The sequence below is a fragment of the Phocoena phocoena genome, chromosome 4 (assembly GCF_963924675.1).
Source record: "Phocoena phocoena chromosome 4, mPhoPho1.1, whole genome shotgun sequence".
NCBI lineage: Eukaryota > Metazoa > Chordata > Mammalia > Artiodactyla > Phocoenidae > Phocoena > Phocoena phocoena.
Window position 1 is genome coordinate 98654031 of NC_089222.1, and position 22632 is coordinate 98676662.

The window sequence follows — 22632 nt, forward strand, 5'->3', positions numbered from 1 at the left end:
ATGAAACCAGCTGCACCAAATGTCTTATCTATAGTGACTACAAAATGAATGTTTCTGCTTATGGTCTGACAAAAGCCTCAACACCATGGCATCCTGAGTAATTGATTTTGCCTGTTGCCTTGACCCCTGGAGTACCCTATATAGTTTAGTGCTCTTTTTACCCTAAGGATTTGTTTTTTGTTTTGTTTTGTTTTAGTGTAGAAAAATAGGAAATTTGGACTAAGACCTTGATTTATAAAATAGAATGCTTCAGATTCCATATTTATTAATCATAGGCCGTTATATAAAATGTTTCCTGTATTAGATCTTTTATGCAACATTTTCAAACAAGTTGCCAAGTAAGACATAAAATATAAGTGATAACTTATTCTGAGTTTTTTCTTGATTAAGTTTCCATTCCAACTAGAGAGTACTCAGTTTAAGCTGGTAAACTACTAACTAAAGCAATCTTGTCTCTACTGGCTCTGTGTAAAATGATTACAGATGAAGCTTTCTATTAAAGTTTCCAGATAGCCTGCAGATTAAGAATGCCTATGGCCTGAATCCAGAGAGATATAATGCTATGTAATTTCTTCAAGACATGGGGCCAGGACCAGCAGTTTCTAGACTCTGTTTCAGTTATAGAGAAGTAGATTCAAAAGGCTCAGGATTAAAGTAATACGGGAATCTTGAAATTTCAGCTGCTTCTCAGTTAAAAGAAAAAACCTGCAAAGTACAATTGCATCATAGCTAAAGAAAATAGATATTAGGGCCTCTCTTATTTAGAAAGTTAAGCTGTCTTGTGGATGCAGATACACGCTAATTTGATGCCAATTAGAAACTGGGCCAAGGCCACTAATATGTCACAGAAGCTGCCAGACAGTCATAAGAGTCCAATTACAGATCAAGCCAACATCATCTCATGCTGCTATGGCAAAGGCCTGGATACAATTAGTATCTCCCTAGATCCCTCAAGGCATACTTCAGTATCTTGTCCCCATTATGAAGGTTTTGGGGGGAAGCAGATGTAGACCTGTTTCATTTTCTTATTTAGCAAATGGGGGTGCTCTCTAAGAGTATGTTCAATGTGCGGGGTTTGTATTTATGCCAGGTTTACAAAGCCAGTTAAACATGACACAAATTAAATGTGGAAATGAGCTCAGTTATAAGGATATGGACTCTCCAATTCTGGAAGAAAAAATAAAAACACAATTCTGAATCACGCTAAGGAAAAAAGAAACATGCTTGACAACTGCTTTTGTCAAGATACTGTAACAGGTTTACATGTTAGGTTCAAATTCTTACATCATCTTAAAGGAAATGCAGTATATTTGTTTTCTGGGAGCAGTCACTTTAGCTGGTTGCAGTAGGGTGCTAATGAAGAAGCTAGTTTATGGGGTCAATTTCCATAGAAGTGAGACTACTTTATGAAGAAATACAAAGCCCATAGTATTGAAAATTCCTAAACGTTGCCAGCAGCCTTACAGATGCTGATGTCTACCCTCAGAGAGACTAGGTAAGATGAGGAAGACTCAGGGTAGGCCAACTAACCATTTCTAGAAACTGATTCCAACAGTATCTGACTTTGGCAGTTAATAAGTAATGTCATTTCTTTATGCAGTGATTTTTAAATATGTACCCTGAGTATGAAGTTAAAGATTTAGAAGAATCACACTTGCCCAAAAATATACCAAAAAAAACTTATTAAGCTTTCAGTGAAGCAATTAATTGGGGCATGTTTTCAATTCCTTAAAGTGTCAAAAATTATATCCTTTAAGAATGAGTCTTCTGGTTTTAACCATGGCAAATCATTTTCAAAACGCTACTAAAATGAAAATAAAGGAGGGACTTCCCTGGTGGCGCAGTGGTTAAGACTCCATGCTCCCAATGCAGGGGGCCCAGGTTCTATCCCTGGTTGGGGAACTAGATCTCACACGCATGCTGCAACTAACAGTTCACATGTCTCTACTAAGGAGCCCGCGAGCTGCAACTAAGGAGCCCACCTGCTGCAACTGAGACCTGGCACAACCAAATAAATAAATAAATATTTTTTAAAAATTGAAAATAAAGGAAACTGAAAATGATGTAAGTCTATAAGGACGAAGAAACCAGGAGAAAGGACAACAGTAGTGGAGAGATTTCAACAACATTTTGGAAAATGGAAAGGGTTGAAACTGGATGTAAGCTATTTAGCATAGGGAGAGAGACATCTAGCACCTGGGTTTCTAGAGAGACAGATGCTAACAATAAGTGTGTCTGTTTCACCTGTTGGACTCTGAAAAGGTTCAGCAGTGGGTGGTACAAGGTACTACAGAGGGGAAGGGGTTTGAAAGAAAGAGACTGGTTGAAACTTCATGTTTAAAATGATTAGCCTCCCTCCTACACCCACCTGGCTATATCTTCTGCTCAGGCAGCCAAGCAACTATCCCATTACCGCTTCCTCTCATCTTGTTCTTCCTAACAGAAGACTGGAGATTTATGCTCTGGAGAGATAAGAAGACCAAGAAGTCTAGCACAAGGGAGGCAGGGTAGAGGTTGAGGCTCATTTCCTTTTCCTGTCCCTGTTTCAGGATATTTCAAGAGAGGCTTATATAGTGTAGGCAGAACACTACTGAATTCTTCTCTGGAAAAATAAAATGGCCTAAGAGAAATGCCACAAGAGAGTGACATTTGGGGGTTCCATAGTAAATGTCCAGCTTTGTTATCATATCACCCTACCAAGAGGTCCACTAATTAACAAGCCCCATTTATGCACAAAAGTTTTCCATTAACTTTTTAGTGTGTTTCTCTTTAATATGAATAGACAGCTAAGGTTCATCAGACATCTAAGGAAAGTCTCCAACATCATAGCAAATAAACAAAAAAAAGAAAAAAGAACACTGAAGAAACAGAGACTGTACTTCAAAGCAATTACAATTAATATTCTCAGAGAGAAGAGGGAAGAATTTTCAGCCATGAAACAAGATGCTATAAAATGAGGATGCTATAAAAAAGGAAAAAAAAAAACATTTAAACCTTAAAACAAATAAGAAAGTTGGGGGACTTCCTTGGCGGCACAGTGGTTAAGAATCTGCCTGCCAATGCAGAGGACATGGGTTCGATCCCTGGTCGGGGAAGATCCCACATGCTGCAGAGCAACTAAGCCCACGAGCCACAACTACTGAGCCTGCACACTGCAACTACTGAAGCCAGTGCGCTCTAGGGCCCGTGTGCTGCAACTACTGAGCCCATGTGCTGCAACTACTGAAGCCCGCGCGCCTAAAGCCTGTGCTCCACAACAAGAGAAGGCACTGCAATGAGAAGCCTGTGCACTGCAACGAAGAGTAGCCCCCACTTGCCACAACTAGAGAAAGCTTGTGCGCACCAATGAAGACCCAATGCAGCAAAAAATTAAAATAATTAAAATAAAAATTAAAGAAAGTTGGAATAAAAATGTAGGAGGAAGGCTTGAAGATAAAGTAGAAAAAATCTCCCAGAAAGATGAAAAAATGATAAGAAAAAAATGGTAAGAAAATTAGAGAATCAGCCCAAGAGAATCAACATGCCAATAAAAGGTATTATAGAAAGTAAGAGTCATATAAAACAGTGGGAAAGAAGTAATAAAAAAATAATGTATGAAAAACTTTCCAGAACTGAAGGAAAATTTCTAGAACATGAAACTCCAAATTGAAAGCCCATTAAGTATACAGTACAATGGATAAGAAAAATAACCATGCTAAGGAAAATCACTGTGAAATTGCAGAACATCCTGGACAAACAAAAGATTCTAAAAACTTATGAAAAGAAAAACAGTAACATACAAAATACAAAAGGTCAAAGAAAAGAATGGTGGCAGACTGTGCAACAGCAGTAATTGATGCTTGAACTCAGTAGAACAAAGCCTTCAAAATTATGGGGAAAATTTATTTGCAAATTAGATTATTTTTCAAATTAGATTGTTATACCCAGCAAAATTATCAGTCAAGTTAAGAGGAAAATTTTCAGATTTCAGTAAACATTCTCAGATATTTAAGATCTCAAAATATTTACTTCCTACCCACAGATACTCAAGGCTCTATTTCAGCATAATAAAGGACTAAATCAAGAAAGAGGATGACATAGGATTCAGTAAGTAGGGAGACCAATCCGGGAGGCTACTGAAGGGGCAGTAAAGAGAAGTCTCAGTTGTTCAGCAGGCCTAGAGAATAACCAATTCAGAGTGGAACAAAAGTGTGGAGATCTGTAGGAAAGAACAATAACTGATCTATTTGAGCATATGGAAAATACTGTCCATGGGCATGTGGAAGAGATGTTGGAACATACGGGAGCAATTAACAGTAGGAACATAGCAAGCTAGGCAAGTGAAGAAATGAGGTAATTATTAATACCATAAAAATAAAGAGTTGTATAAGAAAGGAGGGATGATTATAGCTTCTCTTTTTCTCAGCACTGAACAGTATTTCCATGGTCATAATAATGAAAGAGTGACAACTGTTTTAACCAAAATGTAATATTGTACCGGCAGAGGAAGTAGCAGTTGGAGAGGGAATAGGGCATAGGTGAGAGGAATATGTCCTCCTATGCTACCTCAGGAAGATAATCAGAAAGTGGTAAATCAAGAAACTGCAGTATAAAATATAAGGTAGCAAGTAAGAAAAACAGCTAAAGACTGATGGATTTACATGAAATCCTAGAAAAAGCAAAACAAATTTTTGGGGAAAAAACATCAGAACAGTGGTTGCCTCAGGGGCAAGGAGTTTGGAATGGTGATTAACAGGGAGGTGGCATGAAAGGATTCTGGGGTGATGGTAATGTTCTGTATCCTGTAGGGGTTTGTGTTACGGAGTTATATGAATTTGTCAAAACTCATTGAATGGTACATTTGACATTTGTGTATTTTATTGTATGTTAACTTCACCTTACAAGGAAAAAAAAAGAACTTTAAAGTAAATATTGAGCTTTTAAAAATAATATGCATGCTGAAGCATCTGAGGGGAGTGTACTGATTTTGCAAATTACTTTGAAATGTGTCAAAAATAAGGTGATTGCTAGGTGGATAGTGCCTGAACACACTGTTCAAAAATTTTGGACACAGTCACAGTTACATAAGAAATACTTAAAGGGAACTCCCTGGCAGTCCAGTGGTTAGGACTCCATGCTTTCACTGCTGAGGGTCCGGGTTTGATACCTGGTCGGGGAACTAGGATCCTGCAAGCCCCGCAGTGCAGCCAAATTAAAAAGAAGAAACAAAAGTCTTTAAAGAAATTAAAGGTGTGCCTCGCAGATTCTCTCAAACATCAGTCTAGGAAGCTTAAGGGGTCTTATCTTGTAATTGTCTCAGCTGAAGCCCAAGGTACAGAAGGGTTTATCTGGAAAACATTGTGGGTGTGACTTCTGTCTAATAGAGTAAATCCCCAGAAGAATCACAAGAGACCCACACAATTCTTTTTTTAAAAAAATTAATTAATTAATTAAATTTATTTATTATTTTTGGCTGCGTTGGGTCTTCATGGCTGCATGCAGGCTTTCTCTAGTTGTGGTGAGCAGGGGCTACTCTTCATTGCGGTGCACGGGCTTCTCATTGCAGTGGCCTCTCTTGTTGCAGAGCACGGGCTCTAGGCATGCGGGCTTCAGTAGTTGTGGCATACGGGCTCAGCAGTTGTGGCTCACGCGCTCTAGAGTGCAGGCTCAGTAGTCGTGGCACATGGGCTTAGCTGCTTTGTGGCATGTGGGATCATCATGGACCAGGGCTCAAACCCGTGTTCCCTGTATTGGCAGGTGGATTCTTAACGACTGCATCACCAGGGAAGCCCCCACACAATTCTTAAAGGAGTTATATATTCAGAAGCTGAGAGGGTCAGAGAGGAGCCCTCAGAATTCTATTATCAAGAAGCAAGCTGAAAGAGCTGCTTAGTTGCAAACACATGTTACCTTTCATTTAAAAAAAAAAGGGAGGATGACTCAGAGGACAGAACAAAAACCCAAACAGCAGTGCCAAGAACCATAAGACTCTGGGCCTTAAGACTTAATCAAGAAACTCCTAACACTTTCTGAATGTTGTGGACCAATGACTCTTTGTTACTCCTATTTGAATAGAAATGCCTATAGAGGTTATCCAATGCTTGCCTCACTGCTTGGTGTTGGGTACGTAGGGGTGAGACAACTTGTCTCTTTAGTTTCATAGGTTGAGAAGAAATACACTCAAAGAGTTATACTTAAAGGTCTAAACCCGAGGAAACTTAACTGCACCTGGACCTGATCTAGACAATGAAATTCCGGACACCAAGCTCACGCTGTAACGTCATAAGATTTTTGCAAGCCTTGGGAGGGGCAAATATATTCTGCGTATGGGAGGGATGTAAATCACTGGGGCCCAGAGGGCAGACTGTGGTAGCCAGATTACAGGATAGCACCAGTGATCACTATCTCCTGGTATTCATCCCCTCCTCTTGAATGTGTACCATATTTACTGATCTGCTTCTAACAGAATATGGCAGAAGTGATGTGATGTCAGTTCTCAGATTAGGTTATAAAAAGACTGTCGTTTCTCTCTTAGAGGAAAACATAAGAACACTCTTTGACATAAATCACAGCAAGATCCTTTTTGACCCACCTCCTAGAGAAATGGAAATAAAAACAAAAATAAACAAATGGGACCTAACGAAACTTAAAAGCTTTTGAACAGCAAAGGAAACCATAAACAAGATGAAAAGACAACCCTCGGAATGGGAGAAAATATTTGCAAATGAAGGAACTGACAAAGGATTCATCTCCAAAATATACAAACAGCTCATGCAGCTCAATATCAAAAAAACAAACAACCCAATCCAAAAATGGGCAGAAGATCTAAATAGACACTTCTCCAAAGAAGATATACAGACTGCCAACAAACACATGAAAGGATGCTCAACATCACTAATCATTAGAGAAATGCCAATCAAAACTACAATGAGGTATCACCTCACACTGGTCAGAATGGCCATCATCAAAAAATCTACAAACAATAAATGCTGGAGAGGGTGTGGAGAAAAGGGAACCCTCTTGCACTGTTGGTGGGAATGTAAACTGATACAGCCACTACGGAGAACAATATGGAAGCTCCTTAAAAAACTAAAAATAGAACTACCATATGACCCAGCAATCCCACTACTGGGCATATACCCTGAGAAAACCATAATTCAAAAAGAGTCACGTACCATAATGTTCATCGCAGCTCTATTTACAATAGCCAGGACATGGAACCAACCTAAATCTCCATCGACAGATGAATGGATAAGGAAGAAGTGGCACATATATACAATGGAATATTACTCAGCTAAAAAAAGAAATGAAATTGAACTATTTGTAGTGGGGTGGATAGACCTAGAGTCTGTCATACAGAGTGAAGTAAGTCAGAAAGAGAAAAACAAATACCATATGCTAACACATATATATGGAATCTAAAAAAAAAAAGGGGTTCTGAAGAACCTAGGGGCAGGACAGGAATAAAGACGCAGACGGACTTGAGGACATGGGGAGGGGGAAGGGTAAGCTGGGACGAAGTGAGAGAGTGGCGTGGACATACATACACTACCAAATGTAAAACAGATAGCTAGTGGGAAGCAGCTGCATCGCACGGGGAGATCAGCTCCGTGCTTTGTGACCACCTAGAGGGGTGGGATAGGGAAGGTGGGAAGGAGACACACGAGGGAGGGGATATGGGGATATATGTATACATATAGTTGATTTACTTTGTTATACATTAGAAACTAACACAGCATTGTAAAGCAATTATACTCCAATAAAGATGTTAAAAAAAAAAAGACTGGTTTCGGTCTTGAGTGCTCTTGTTAGTTCCCTCTTGGGTCACTCACATGGCCTGAAGGAAGCCATGGGCAATGTTGTGAGGCATCCCTGTGGAGAGGCTCACATGATGAGGGACTGAGGCCTGCCATCAGCCACCTGAATGAACTTCAAGAAGGGTTCCTCATGGTGGAGCCCCTAACGTCCAGCTTACAACTTGACTGACAACTGATGAGAGATGTAGAGCCAGAGAGGCTGAACGTAGCCACGCCTGTGAGGTAACAGAAACTGAGATAAGGAATCTTTTCTGTTTTAAGCTACTAACTTTGGGGGTAATTTGTTATACAACAATAGATTAATACAAAGAGAAACAGAATTGAGACACCAGCATGGAAAGGAGGAAGGTAAATCAGAGTAAACAGGACACAGTTCTCTTTTCTCTTAATCAAGAATAATCTTGAAGAGTAGGAGAGATATGAAATGATCAATGTGAAAATGAAGAATTAGTAAGAGGGCTTCCCTTATGGTGCAGTGGTTGGGAGTCTGCCTGCCGATGCAGGGGACACGGGTTCGTGCCCCGGTCCAGGAAGATCCCACATGCCGCGGAGTGGCTGGGCCGGTGAGCCATGGACGCTGAGCCTGCGCGTCTGGAGCCTGTGCTCCAAGGCAGGAGGGGCCACAGCAGTGAGAGGCCTGTGTACCGCCAAAAAAAAAAAAAAAAAAAAAAAAAAAGAAAAGAATTGGTAAGAAAATACAGTAGTGAGAGAGGTAAGTAAGGAGGGAAAGGGATAAGTACTCTTGCTGAAGATTCTTTTATGATCCAAGGAGATAAACAAAAGGCTAGCTTAAGAAAAAAAGAAGTCCAGTGTTGTCTCTGAGGGGGAGAGGATGGGTCATGGAACCATTAAAAGGCTACTGACATCATGGAGACATCAATGAAAATTCACGAAATCCCTCTTAAGGGATTATATTCTGGGAACCATAATTACAAAGTCACTAGGGCTGGCTCTGAAGTGAGTGATGTTGAGGAGGGAAGAGGGTGATGCAATCTCTAGGAGTAGGGGAATTCATCATTTATTTTGGAAGCAGTATTTGGAAAAAAAAAAACAACTACTGGCAAATCTTTATACTCACATTATTAAGGAGGCCAAGGATGATTGTTTAGATGTGAAATGGTTGCTAGAGATGATGTAGTTGCAAGGGTAGAAAACTTGTATAAAGTTATAAACCTGCTGCTTGAAATACTGGACAGATGGGAGGTGTGGACTCAGTAATAAAAATGTGAGGCCCAGCTATGGCAAAGGAGGGAACACCATCTAACCGGACACTCTCACCTGGTGATATGCATATTACAGCTAGCAGCATAATGCCAGGCAGTTCCTATGCAAGCATTAAAAAACAAAGCAAAAAAAAAAAAAAAAAAAACAAAGCAAACAGGGGCTACCCTGGTGGCGCAGTGGTTGGGGGTCCGCCTGCCGATGCAGGGGGTGCGGGTTCATGCCCGGGTCTGCGAGGATCCTGCGTGCTGCAGAGTGACTGGGCTGGTGGGCCGTGGCTGCTGGGCCTGCGCCTCCGGAGCCTGTGCTCCGCGGCGGGAGGGGCCGCGGCAGTGAGAGGCTCGCGTACCGCAAGACAAAACAAAACAAAACAAACAAACAAAAAACCCCTTCAAGAACAGCAAACAACTAAGCAAATTTGAAAAAAATTCAAAACTTAAATATAGTAAACAGTAATTTCCTTTCTTTTTCTTTTTTTTTTATCCAAGAAAAAAATATTACTATTAAAAAACAAATACTTGGTCACATGTGCCAAATGAATCATATGCCTATGGCTGTGCTAGGTACCACAGTGAACACAAAAGAAACCCTGTCCTCTGAGGTGCTTATGGGCTAGTTGGAAATGCAACCTCTATGTGCATAAACAACTAGAGAAGGACTCAAGAAATGACAGTCGGCCTGACAAAAAGGCTGTCCTTGGGGTGGTGAGATGAGTTCCAGAGGGAGAAGAGCAGCGGGAGACAGGACGAGGAGGCCACAGAAGAGCCCAAGGGACTGTGTGGTATTCGGGCTGGAGGAGAAGAGACTCCTAGGTCTAATGTCAAGGTGGGGGACCCCTCAAGGAGGGGCTGAAGGAGGGACAATGGTCACGGGGCTCCAAAAGGCGTCTGCGGGCAGCAGTGTCAGGGAGCCAATGGCTCACAGCTGGGACACAAAGGGTTGAGATGGGAAGAGGGGTAAGAAAGCTGGGATACCAGTCTAGTCATCCATTATTCCTTTTCACAAATGAGTGCCAGTTCGGGGAAGGTTCTGTGCCAGATGCAGTGGAGATGCACAGATGAGTACAGCATGGTAGGGAGACCAGAGAAGTAGATGGATAACACTCAAATAAGGCAGAGGGGCACAAGGAGGTTCCTGTGTGAATTCTCTGGCCAGGGCAATGAGGATAGGCTTGTAGAGAGTGATAAGGGCACTGTGTCTACCTAGGACTTTGATTCTTTTTAAATTTATATTTATTTATTTATTTATTGGCCACTCAGCATGCAGGATCTTAGTTCCTGGACCAGGGATTGAACCAGTGTCCCCTGAAGTGGAAGCGTGGAGCCCTAACCACTGGACCGCCAGGGAATCCCCGGGACTTTGTTTCCTTAAAGCAATTTGTTAGTGAAAGAAATTAGAGCAGGATGAAGGTGGTTAAAATGAGCAGTAAAATCTCTGGTGATTTTTTTTTCCTTGGCATAAAATAGCAATGGCATGCGACCAAGAAATTACTTGATGGCATGGTAAATCCAATTTTCCCAAGTTGAATGAGGAAGGACAGGTGGAAAGGGAAATGGAAGCAGTGTCATCCTCAGGGTGTGGCTTAAAGACAGTCAAGTGGGTCATCACTCCTGGTACCCATCTCTCTGAGCTTCAGGTTCTTTGTAAAATGGGGTCCCCCCTACTTCACAGGGCACCTGTGACGACTGAGTCATGGTGCCTTACACAGTGCCTGTGGTGAGTGTTCAATAAATCGTCTTATTATTGTTGAAACCAGGGCTGCTGAAAGATAGGTGAATGCTCATGGAAATTAAGAATGTATTTAACTTTCTCTTCCTCGATCCTTCTCCTTTCTTCCTGTGGTTCCCTGCCATTTATCTAACTTGATGGTTGTGGGAAAAGAAGACTCAAGTTGGAAGGAGGTAAAAAATAGGTGGAAATTCAGCAAGGTGAACACTCTGCCAATAAAAAGACAGTAAAGATGTAGGCTTGGGTGAGTTTATTGATGCAAATTTATTCTTTCACCAAAGAGTCCAGAAAAAGTGAGGAACAATCAAAAATAAAATCAAGGGAGAAAGTAATAAAAAAGAAAGCCAGTGGGCTACAAAGAATATCTGGAGCAAGCGCAGTAGCGCTCCTCACCGTTATGGCGGCGGTGCCGTCCAGTTGGCCGCTGGTGGTGGTGGCCACTTCCCCTCGGAAGTCCGGTCTCCGCCTCCTGCTCCCACCCTGCTTGCTCGGTGGCGGCATTGGTGGTCCTTGCCTCTCTGCCTCCTCCACCTCGGCCTGTCCACTGGCGGGTGGCATTGGTGCGGAGGGGGCCCCTGCCTCAGAGAAGGTACCACGTTGAATGAGCAAAGACTGAACTTTTTACAGATACCTTTTGTAAAAGGCTTATAAGGAGTAGTGCCATAATTTGAATCACAATGGATTTCACATTATGAGGTGAATGGGAGCGGAGTATTGGACAAAAATAGATTTTTAAATCTCTGCATCATGGTTTTTAGCTCCTCAGTTGTTGCACAGTCTCACTATTTGGGGAAAGTTCATGCTAAAAAACTGAAGCAATCAATGGGTGAATATGATCAAATTTCTCCACCAAGTTCTCAACCTGTTAAGGAGAACTCCTTGTCAACCTAATGAAGCATTCAAAGACATGTGACTCTTTTCAAGATGAACTTGAAGATTACATCAAAGTGCAGAAAGCCAGAGGCTTAGAGCCAAAGAGTTGTTTCAGAAAGATGAGAGAGGATTATTTGGAAACCTGTGGTGCAAAGAAGAGGTTGATTCTAGACCCAGGTGTGGAATGTTTGATCAAAGACTCCTTTGTGAAACCGTCCAGACCTACCGAAGACCATGCAGTATTTCGCAAACAGTGGAAAAGTGGTTACCTCAGTGGCTAGCAGCTCATGACAGCAGGCTGAGACTGGACTCCCTGAGATGCTGTCAATTCACCAGGGACTGTTTCTCAGGAAAACCAGTACCCCTGAACTTTAGTCAGCAAGAGTATAACTGTAGCTCATACAGTGTAGAATCTGGAGTTTACAGGCACCTCTCCTCAGAAAACAGTACCAGTGCCCGTCAAGCTAGTTATAAACAGATACATCAGAAGAGAAAAAGGTTCCCAGAGAAAGGCCGGGAAAAACGAGAGGAGGAGCGGTCCAAGCATAAGAGGAAGAAAGCTTGTGAGGAAATAGATTTAGACAAATACAAGAGCATCCAAAGAAACAAAACAGAGGTGGAAACAGTCAGTACAGAAAAACTTAAGAAACGAAAGGAGAAAAAAAGCCAAGATGTAGCCTCTAAGAAATAGGAACTTAAGGGTAGTAAAGAGAAAAAGGAACAAGTCAAAGAAAGGAAGAAGAGGAGATGCTTTGGGACCAGTCTCTCCTTGGATTTTGAAGCTCTTGCATTGGTTCTCCTGAGGTTAAACTGAAAAAAGAGTTGAGGAGCTTGGTTTTACGATGTTCCTATCGCTCTTTTCATGTGAGCAGGTACAAAGGCTAAGTGAACAGAAAACATTTAGTGTGCTTGCTCTCCAACATGGAAATTACTTTTCCTCTTTTCTAAAATCATTACTACATTTTTCTTATACATAATGTAATTTCCCTTAACGAGAGTGGCTCTGCTTTAATTCATCAAATTGCTATGATGGTGGAAGTATTTTTCCCTTAGGACGTCATTTATTTTAAACTGGAGGATTAATAGGCTTTACATAATCTATTTCTTGATTGGGTTTTAGTTTGGGGTGGGTGTTTTTATATTCATTAGTTTTCTCTGTGAAGCAGTTTAGATTGATTTTTTTCCTTTGTTAGATCTAACTTGCAGTATATTTTCTATATTGGAAAGTGGAAAATGACATACATTATAATAAGCTTAAGTTACATACAGTTTTAAACGTTTCAAGGAGTCTTGATACAAAATCAGTTTATATTCTGGAAATGTTTATAATATAATAAAGTTCTAATTTCTACAAAAAAAGAATATTTGGAAACAAGTTCCGCAAGTAGGCACTGATTAGAGGCAGAGGTCAAAGAAGGCATGACTATGGTATGGTCAGTGGACTTAAGTGAGGTAAAATTAAACCCCATCTTTGTGAAATAAATTGAAAAGCTACAGATGTTAACCTGTAGATCTTAGAAAGAATGGTGCAAACTAAAATTGATACAGGGCCTTGGAGTTAAATATTTAATGTCTAGAGAGAAAACCAAGACTGATTATACATTAAACATGTATATCTTGCTGCATTCCCCACCTCACAAAGAAAAAATAATGAATAAAATAAAAGACTTGAAGTATATTTTACTATAAGAATTATCACTTCAGTGCTTACTCTTTGCCAACCACAGTTCAAAGAGCTTAACAAGTGTTAATCGTTTAATCTTCACCCGTAACCCTGTGAAGAAAATACACGTATTATCACCACTTTACCAATATGGAGACTGAGGCACAGAGAGTTTAACTTGCCTAAGGCGTCACAGCTTGTAGGTAACCAAAATGCTAAACTGCTTCCCACAATTATCCTGAGCCTGGTCACAAACTTTGGGTCACAAAACTCTAGTGGAATGTGTTTAGGGCCACCTACAATAAGAATAAGGCCACATATGTTACTATGAAGAAGATGGTAACTTTGGACTGACAGTTAGATAGTCCTTCAAAAAATCACACGTGGTTACCAATTAGGTCTCAGGGACAATAATGTAAGAAAGGTGCAAATGGATGTGAGTGGCCAGCAAGAAGATTAAAAAGGCAATAAAAGGTCCTAACTCCAGGGAGCAAAGTTTATCAAATGGCCACTTGTGGTAATACAAAGGTAGCAAATCCCCAATAAGAATTCACACAACAGACATGATGCTAGATAGACGTGAAGGCCTGGGAGCCTGCTCACAGCATGTCTTGGTACTGTAATAATGCATTGGTGTGGGGGTAATCTTGCATATCTATGCTATTTGTCTTCTCCTAGGAACTATACCCAAAAGAATAAAACTGGGTCTTTGGTAAAAATGTAATACAAGAATCTAAGATATCATTATTGTAAAATATATTTATATTGTAAAAAAAATATTAGGGGGAAAAATAGACCTTGCTGGTTTGTAATTAATGAAGCATGGCTCTTTCAAAGGCAGAGAAGGTAAAAGCTTCCCTCAAATCCCACCAATAACTGGTATTGGAGCACACGGAATGCTGTACAGGGGTAGAAGAGGCTGATTTCAGAGCCAACAGCTGTGACTCTCCCACAGTGACTGTCACCTGTTCGGTTTTCTTTGACAGGGCAGGAACTGGAGCTCTCTCCTGCTGCATCATTGCTGTGTCTCCTCCTCCTTCACCATCTGACGCTTCTAGGAAACATAAAGTTTAAAAATGAGAAAAGCACCTCTCTCTTTCTTTCTCCCATTGCTAGTGTAAATCTTGGTACCATCTTTTTTGAAGGTTCTATCCCTTGACACATTAGTTTCACCTCTAAGAAGCTGAATTTAAGAAAATGATCCAAAATGAAGACAGAGATTTAAGAACCAAGGTGGCAGTGTTATTTATAAAACTGCAAAAATGAAGATTATTCAGATGTCTAAATTTCAGAATGTTTAATTATGGAACACTCATGCTGATTTTACAGATATTAAACTCCCCATTTTCAGATAAGAAAGTTGCTGCTTAGAGGGATGAAGTAATTTGCCCCAGGTCACACACCTGGGAACCCTATTTGAGTCCAAAGTCTTCCCCACAAGTGATACTGCCTGCACTGAGAACCAGCCAGCTCTTGACACCAGTGTGCTGGCTCCAGGGGTAACGTTAAGAGAGTGGGACAGAAGGATTATAGATCATGAGAAATTCTTATTTTGAATTTATAAAATCTTTCAACACTGGAAAAAGTAAATTCTTACTCCAAGAACCAGGAAAAATAAAAACTTTAATATTTTTTCTGTTAAAAAGCTCTTTTAAAGAAACATGGCAACCATAAGTTTCTTACTTCCCATAATGCCATACTGTCTTCCAGATTTTAGTGGTTGTTCTCTTTGAGCACATTTTTGAATCTTTGAAAGGCTTTACTCACTCCCTTTGAGTTTTTCGGTATATCTCAAAGCCCAAAATGTGAATTTGTGAGTAATATTGGTCAGAATTCATATTTAGGTACAAATTAACTAGTTTGGTAGTCCTGAGCTTTTAAATGTTTACATACTATGATGGTTAATTTTATGTGTCAACTTGATTGGGCCAAAGGGTGCCCAGGTATTTGGTCAAACATTATTCTGGATGTTTCTGTGTAAGTGTTTTTGGTTGAGATTAACATTTGAATGGGTAGACTGAATAAAGTAGATTTCCCTCCCTAATGTGGGTAGCACTCATCCAATCAGATATGGCTGGAATAGAACTAAACGCATTAAAGAAGAAGTAACAACTGACACTGCAGAAATACAAAGTATCATGAGAGATTACTACAAGCACCTATATGCCAATAAAATGGACAACCTGGAAGAAATGGACAAATTCTTAGAAAAGCACAGCCTTCCAAGACTGAACAAGGAAGAAACAGAAACACAAACAGACCAATCACAAGCACTGAAATTGAAACTGTGATTAAAAATCGTCCAACAAACAAAAGCCCAGGGCCAGATGGCTTCATAGGCAAATTCTATCAAACATTTAGAGAAGAGCTAACACCTATCCTTCTCAAGTTCTTCCAAAATATAGCAGAGGGAGGAACACTCCCAAACTCATTCTATGAGGCCACCATCACCCTGATACCAAAAGAAGACAAAGATGTCACAAAAAAAGAAAACTACAGGCCAATATCACTAATGAACATAGATGCAAAAATCCTCAACAAAATACTAGCAATTCGAATCCAACGATACATTAAAAGGTTCATACACTATGATCAAGTGGGATTTATCCCTGGGAGGCAAGGATTTTTCAATATCCGCAAATCAATCAGTGTGATACACCACATCAACAAATTGAAGGATAAAAACCATATGATCATCTCAATAGATGCAGAAAAAGCTTCTGACAAAATTCAACACCCATTTATGACAGAGACTCTCCAGAAAGTGGGCATAGAGGGAACCTACCTCAACATAATAAAGGCCATATACGACAAACCCACAGCAAACATCATTCTCAATGGTGAAAACTGAAAGCATTTCCTCTAAGATGAGGAATAAGACAAGGATGTCCACTCTCAGCACTATTATTCAACATTGTTTTGGAAGTTTTAGCCACAGCAAGCAGAGAAGAAAAAGAAATAAAAGGAATCCAAATCGGAAAAGAAGAAGTAAAACTGTCACTGTTCGCAGATGACATGACAGTGTACATAGAGAAGCCTAAAGATGCTACCAGAAAACTACTAGAGCTAATCAATGGATTTGGTAAAGTAGCAGGATACAAAATTAATGCACAGAAATCCCTTGCATTCCTATACACTAATGATGAAAAATCAGAAAGAGAAATTAAGGAAACACTCCCGTTTACTACTGCAACAAAAAGAATAAAATACCTAGGAATAAACCTACCTAAGGGGCAAAACCCCTGTATGCGGAAAACTATAAGACACTGATTAAAGAAATCAAAGACAATACAAACAGATGGAAAGATATACCATGTTCTTGGATTGAAATAATCAACATCGTGAAAATGACTATACTACCCAAAGCAATCTACAGAATCAATGCAATCCCTGTCAAATTACCAATGGCATTTTTCACAGAACTAGAACAAAAAATTTTACAATTTTTATGGAAACACAAAAGACCATGATAGCCAAAGCAATCTTGAGAAAGGAAAATGGACCTGAAGGAATCAGGCTCCCAGACTTCAGACTATACTACAAAGCTACAGTAATCAAGACAGTATGGTACTGGCACAAAAACAGAAATATAGATCAATGGAACAGGAACAGGATAGAAAGCCTGGAGATAAACTCACGCACATATGGTCACCTTATCTTTGACAAAGGAGGCAAGAATATACAATGGAGAAAAGACAGTCTCTTCAATAAGTGGTGCTGGGAAAACTGGACAGCTACATGTAAAAGAATGAAATTAGAACACTCCCTAACACCATACACAAAAATAAGCTCAAAATGGATCAAAGACCTAACTGTAAGGCCAGATACTATAAAACTCTTAGAGGAAAATATAGGCAGAAGACTCTATGACATAAATCACAGCAAGATCCTTTTTGACCCTCCTCCTAGAGAAATGGAAATAAAAACAAAAATAAACAAATGGGACCTAACGAAACTTAAAAGCTTTTGAACAGCAAAGGAAACCATAAGTAAGATGAAAAGACAACCCTCAGAATGGGAGAAAGTATTTGCAAACAAAGCAACTGACAAAGGATTAATCTCCAGAATATACAAGCAGCTCATGCAGCTTAATACCAAAAAACAAACAACCAACCCAATCCAAAAATTGGCAGAAGACCTAAATAGACATTTCTCCAAAGAAGATATACAGATTGCCAACAAACACATGAAAAGATGTTCAACATCACTAATCATTAGAGAAATGCAAATCAAAACGACAGTGAGGTATCACCTCACACTAGTCAGAATGGCCATCATCAAAAAATCTACAGAAAATAAATGCTGGAGAGGGTGTGGACAAAAGGGAACCCTCCTGCACTGTTGGTGGGAATCTAAATTGATACAGCCACTGTGGAGAACAGTATGGAGGTTCCTTAAAAAACTAAAAATAGGACTACCATATGACCCAGCAATCCCACTACTGGGCATATACCCTGAGAAAACCATAATTCAAAGAGTCATGTACTCCAATGTTCATTGCAGCACTATTTACAATAGCCAGGAGATGGAAGCAACCTAAATGTCCATTGACAGATGAATGGATAAAGAAGGTGTGGCACATATATACCATGGAATATTACTCAGCCACAGAAAGGAACAAAATTGAGTTATTTCTAATGAGGTGGATGGACCTAGAGTCTGTCATACAGAGTGAAGTAAGTCAGAAAGAGAAAAACAAACACCGGATGCCAACACAAATATACGGAGCCTAAAAAATGGTACTGATGAACCTAATGGCAGAAAAGGAATAAAGACACAGACGTAGAGAATGAACTTGAGGACACAGAGGGGGAATGGGAAGCTAGGATGAAGTGAGGGAGTGGCATGGACATATATACACTACCAAATGTAAAGTAGATAGCTAGTAGGAAGCAGCCGCATAGCACAGGCAGATCAGCTCGATACTTTGTGATGACCTAGAGGGCTGGGAAAGGGAGGGTGGGAGGGAGGCTCACGAGCGAGGGGATATGGGGATATATGTGTACATATAGCTGATTCACTTGGTTCTACAGCAGCAACTAACACAACATTGTAAAGCAATTATACTCCCATAAAGATATTAAAAAAAGAAAAGAAAAGAAGTAAAAGCATGACCTCCCCTGATTAAGATAATTTTTTCTGCCTTTGTACTTGAACTGAAACATGGGCTCTTCCTGGATCTGGAGCCTGCCAGCCTTCAAGCTGGAACTACACCACCAGCTCTCTTGGTTCTCAAGTCTTCTGACTAGGATTGGAACTAGACAATCGGCTCTCCTGGGTCTCCAGCTTGTCAGTCTATCCTGCAGATCTTGGGACTTGACAGTCTCTATAATTGCATGAGCCAATTCCTTTATATATACACACAGATACACACAGAGAGAGAGACAGAGAGAGAGACAGAGAGAGAGAGAGAGAGAGAGCGATAAATATAGATAGATATATAGATATCTATTCTGTTGTTTCTGTTTTTCTGGAGAACCCTGATTAATACCCCGACTTTTAACTATGTAGCATGAAAAAAAGGACTCTACCCAATGAAGTAGTAGCAAGTAGAAGATTAACAGGGCTTTTTACTTATTTTTTAAATTTATTTATTTTTGGCTGCATTGGATCTTTGTTGCTGCACACGGGCTTTCTCGAGCTGTGGCGAGCAGGCACTACTCTTCCTTGCGGTGCGCGGGCTTCTTGCTGCGGTGGCTTCTCTTGTTGCAGAGCACGGGCTCTAGGCATGCGGGCTTCAGTAGTTGTGGCTCACGGGCTCTAGAGCGTGTGGTGCAGTTGTGGTGCATGGGCTTAGTTGCTCCACAGCATGTGGGATCCTCCCAGACCAGGGCTTGAACCCGTGTCCCCTGCATTGGCAGGCGGATTCTCAACCACTGCGCCACCAGGGAAGTCCCTAACAGGGATTTTTAAATGAAGGACTAAGTTGGCATTAAAAGTATTTATAGTGCTGCTTCTGGGAAGAGAGTAGTAGTAGTCATATTTTCCCTTATTCCTCCTGCTAAGTACAGCTAAAAATCCTGACCATTACATATAAAACAAACATTGGAGATCTCTGAAAGGTGGAGAGAAGTCAGACATGCTAGGGACTTTGGGGCCCAAGGAACAACACAGCGGTGAGCTCCCTGGGTTTTCTTTTTGCCTTATTATCTCAGACTTGGAGCTAAAGAAGCTAGTGACTTGGAAATGCCAGTGAGAGCAGACAAAAAACCCCAACAAATGTCTGCTCTGTTTAACAAAATGACCAGGAAAACAACAGCCTAGCAAGACTGAAAACCTTTAGATAATAACTATTTGACTTCAGCCAAACACAACAGAAAAACTGTTTTCTTTGCTGCCTACACCAGCAAAGGCTGAGTGGGGAACCTAGACTTCCACCTTTGTCAGGCTGTAATGAGGCACCCCAACTCCTCCTCCACCTTCCATCAGGGTGGTGTCAGAGGTGATCAAGTAGGGACTGAACCCCTGAAGAGATTTTCATCCCTGAAGGGTGGTAACAGACCCCTGCTCTCTACCACCACCACCAGTGCAGTATCAATGGAGAATACACTGTGAGCCTAGACTTCCACCTCCTCCTGGTGGTAATGAAGGGCACCTTTTCTTCCCCACTGGGGTCAGAGGAACCCTAGTAGAGAATCAGGACTTTACATACTGCCCAGTGGTAATGAGGCCAACACCAACACTAGTGCTTTAGCAAGCACTAAAAGAGCTATGCAAAGAGATGTACTCAAAAATACTACAATAAATCAAAACAGAATTCTAAAAATGTTCAAGTAACACACAGGAAGGCAGAAAGATAAACAAGAAATAGCAAATAAACAGAAAAGACAAAATAAAATGGCATATTTGAATCCCAACATATCAGCAATTACATTAATGTAAATGATCTAAACATACCAATTTAAGGACAGAGATTGGGACTTCTCTGGTGGCGCAGTGGTTAAGAATCTGCCTACCAATGCAGGGGACATGAGTTCGGTCCCTGGTCTGGGAAGATCCTACATGCCGCAGAGCAACTAAGCCCGTGTGCCACAACTACTGAAACTGCGCTCTAGAGCCCGCAAGCCATAACTACTGAGCCCACGTGCCACGACTACTGAAGCCCGCGCACCTAAAGCCCGTGCTCCGCAACAAGAGAAGCCACCACAATGAGAAGCCAGCGCATTGCAATGAAGAGTAGTCCCTGCTTGCCGCAACTAGAAAAAGCCTGTATGCAGCAACGAAGACCCGACGCAGTCAAACATAAATAAATAAAACAAATACATTTATATTAAAAAAAGACAGAGATTGACAAAGTGGATTAAAAAAATGACCTAACTATATGCTGTTTACAAGAAACTTACCTCAAATATGACGATATAGCTAAAAGCAAAATGATGGCTGAAATATAACATGTAAATATTGATAAAAAAGCAGGAGTTATATTAATATACTCAATTATATTAATATGATTAATTATATTATATTTGATATTAATATCAGATAAAGGTTGAATAAATTAGTTCTTTCTTTAGTCTGTGTGATGTTTTTTGGTTCCAAAAAAGAAAACTGCTTTTCTGAAGTAAGGATGCTAGTACTGTGATTTCCATTAAGAGAGTATTAAAAGAACAGTAATGGGGACCCAACCTAACCAGCCTGGCTCTAGCATCTAGATTTCTCTAGAACTGCTGGCATTTGAGGAAGTTAAGCTAGGCCTGTGCCACTCAGTCCCAGTGGCTGATTTTCAGCCCATGGAGTGGAGTCACCAAGACGGTGCAACCTTATTTTCAACTCCTTGAGGGTCTACTTTAAAAAAAAAAAAAGGATACCACCAGATGGGAGTGGAGTCAAGTACACATTTCTTTTTCAACCCCAGGCAAAAAGAGCAAAAAGCTAAAATTAACAGTTGCATGTATCTTTCTCTTTCCTTCAATCCCTTACTTTGTCCTCTTTATGAAAAGTATCAGAAATCCAATTTCCCAGCAATTTCCTTAAGCTTCTAAGTATTTACTTGCATGAACTCCTTCTAGGCCCTAGGGAGAATACTGGCAATGGATCATACCGTTAATTTTCCTTAAAAAATCTGCAAAAGAAAGATATATGGTGATTAAAATAAATACAATAGACCACTGTCTATTTCTACTCAGAATTCACCTCTGTCCCTATCTCCTAGTGAGTAGTGTTGGAGTTGAAGTGAGCATTTTGGGGATCCAGTTAGAGGGAGCTGGTTGGACAGACATTGAGCTTGAGTTTAATGAGATATTATAAGGTTCATAATCATAAAGTCTATAGTTAAATTATTGCTAGCTCTCCTACTGTAGGAATACTTCCAGGAATATTCCTACCACCCCATGCCAACTCACCAGACATCTGACACAAAGTGTACAGGGCTAGAGGTTGTGGACTGTGACACAAACACACCTGTAGCCTCCTTCCTTAGAAATATGTGGGAAGTGGAGGAGAAAGCAGGTGTGGGATGAATGAAACCAGAAATTAGTCAGTGGAAAATTCTTCCAATCATCAAAAATGTAAAACTGTAAGCAGAAAATTAGGTTCCCATTTTGTCTATTCAAAATGGCAAGTCTCTCCTATAGGAATATAGTAGATGCTGTATTTTACAGTTATCTGATAGGGATGAGTAAAATAAAACTTTTCAAAATTCCTGTGTTTATAACAGTACTGTTGTGATTTCTTATTTAAAATAATTTCTTTCGGGGCTTCCCTGGTGGCGCAGTGGTTGAGAGTCTGCCTGCCGATGCAGGGGACACGGGTTCGTGCCCCGATCCGGGAAGATCCCACATGCCGCGGAGCGGCTGGGCCCGTGAGCCATGGCTGCTGAGCCTGCGCGTCCAGAGCCTGTGCTCCACAACGGGAGAGGCCACAACAGTGAGAGGCCCGCGTACCGCAAAAAAAAAAAAAAAAAAAAAAAAAAAAAAAAAAATTTCTTTCATACCTAATTTTGTATCAGTAATTTTGTATTCTTTTTCTAAGAGAGGGTCCCCCAAATTACATAAGATTTAGGCCTCACAAAAACCTAGATCTGCCCTGGCTATAGACCTGCTTAACTCTCCTATAGTTCTCACAGTTTCTCAACAGAATAAACTACTGAAAGCCATAACCTGGTAAGTTTCAAAAGCACGATGCTAAGCAAAAGAAGCCAGAATCAAGAGGCTATATATAATGTGTGATTCCACTTATTTAACACCCTGGAGAAGGCAAAACTATAGGGATAAAAAAACAGATCAGTAGTTACTGGGGACTGGAGATGGGAAACTTCTGGGGATTGTTGGAAATGTTCTATAACTTTATTGTGGTGGTGGTCACACAACTGTGTGCTTTAGTAAAACTTCATAGAACCATACTCAAAAAGGG

The 22632-nt window shown here is 40.5% G+C and overlaps 1 protein-coding gene and 1 pseudogene across 1 annotated transcript in view; one reads left to right on the forward strand and one right to left on the reverse strand.

Annotated features, from left to right (window-relative positions):
* Positions 1-22632, reverse strand: part of CMSS1 (cms1 ribosomal small subunit homolog) — a 383863-nt gene that overhangs the window by 21074 nt on the left and 340157 nt on the right. Inside the window, exon 2 of the mRNA XM_065876617.1 lies at positions 14247-14335. Coding sequence (XP_065732689.1) covers positions 14247-14335 — 89 coding nt within the window. The remainder of the gene's footprint in view (positions 1-14246; positions 14336-22632) is intronic.
* Positions 11636-12398, forward strand: LOC136122892 (lysine-rich coiled-coil protein 1-like; annotated as a pseudogene).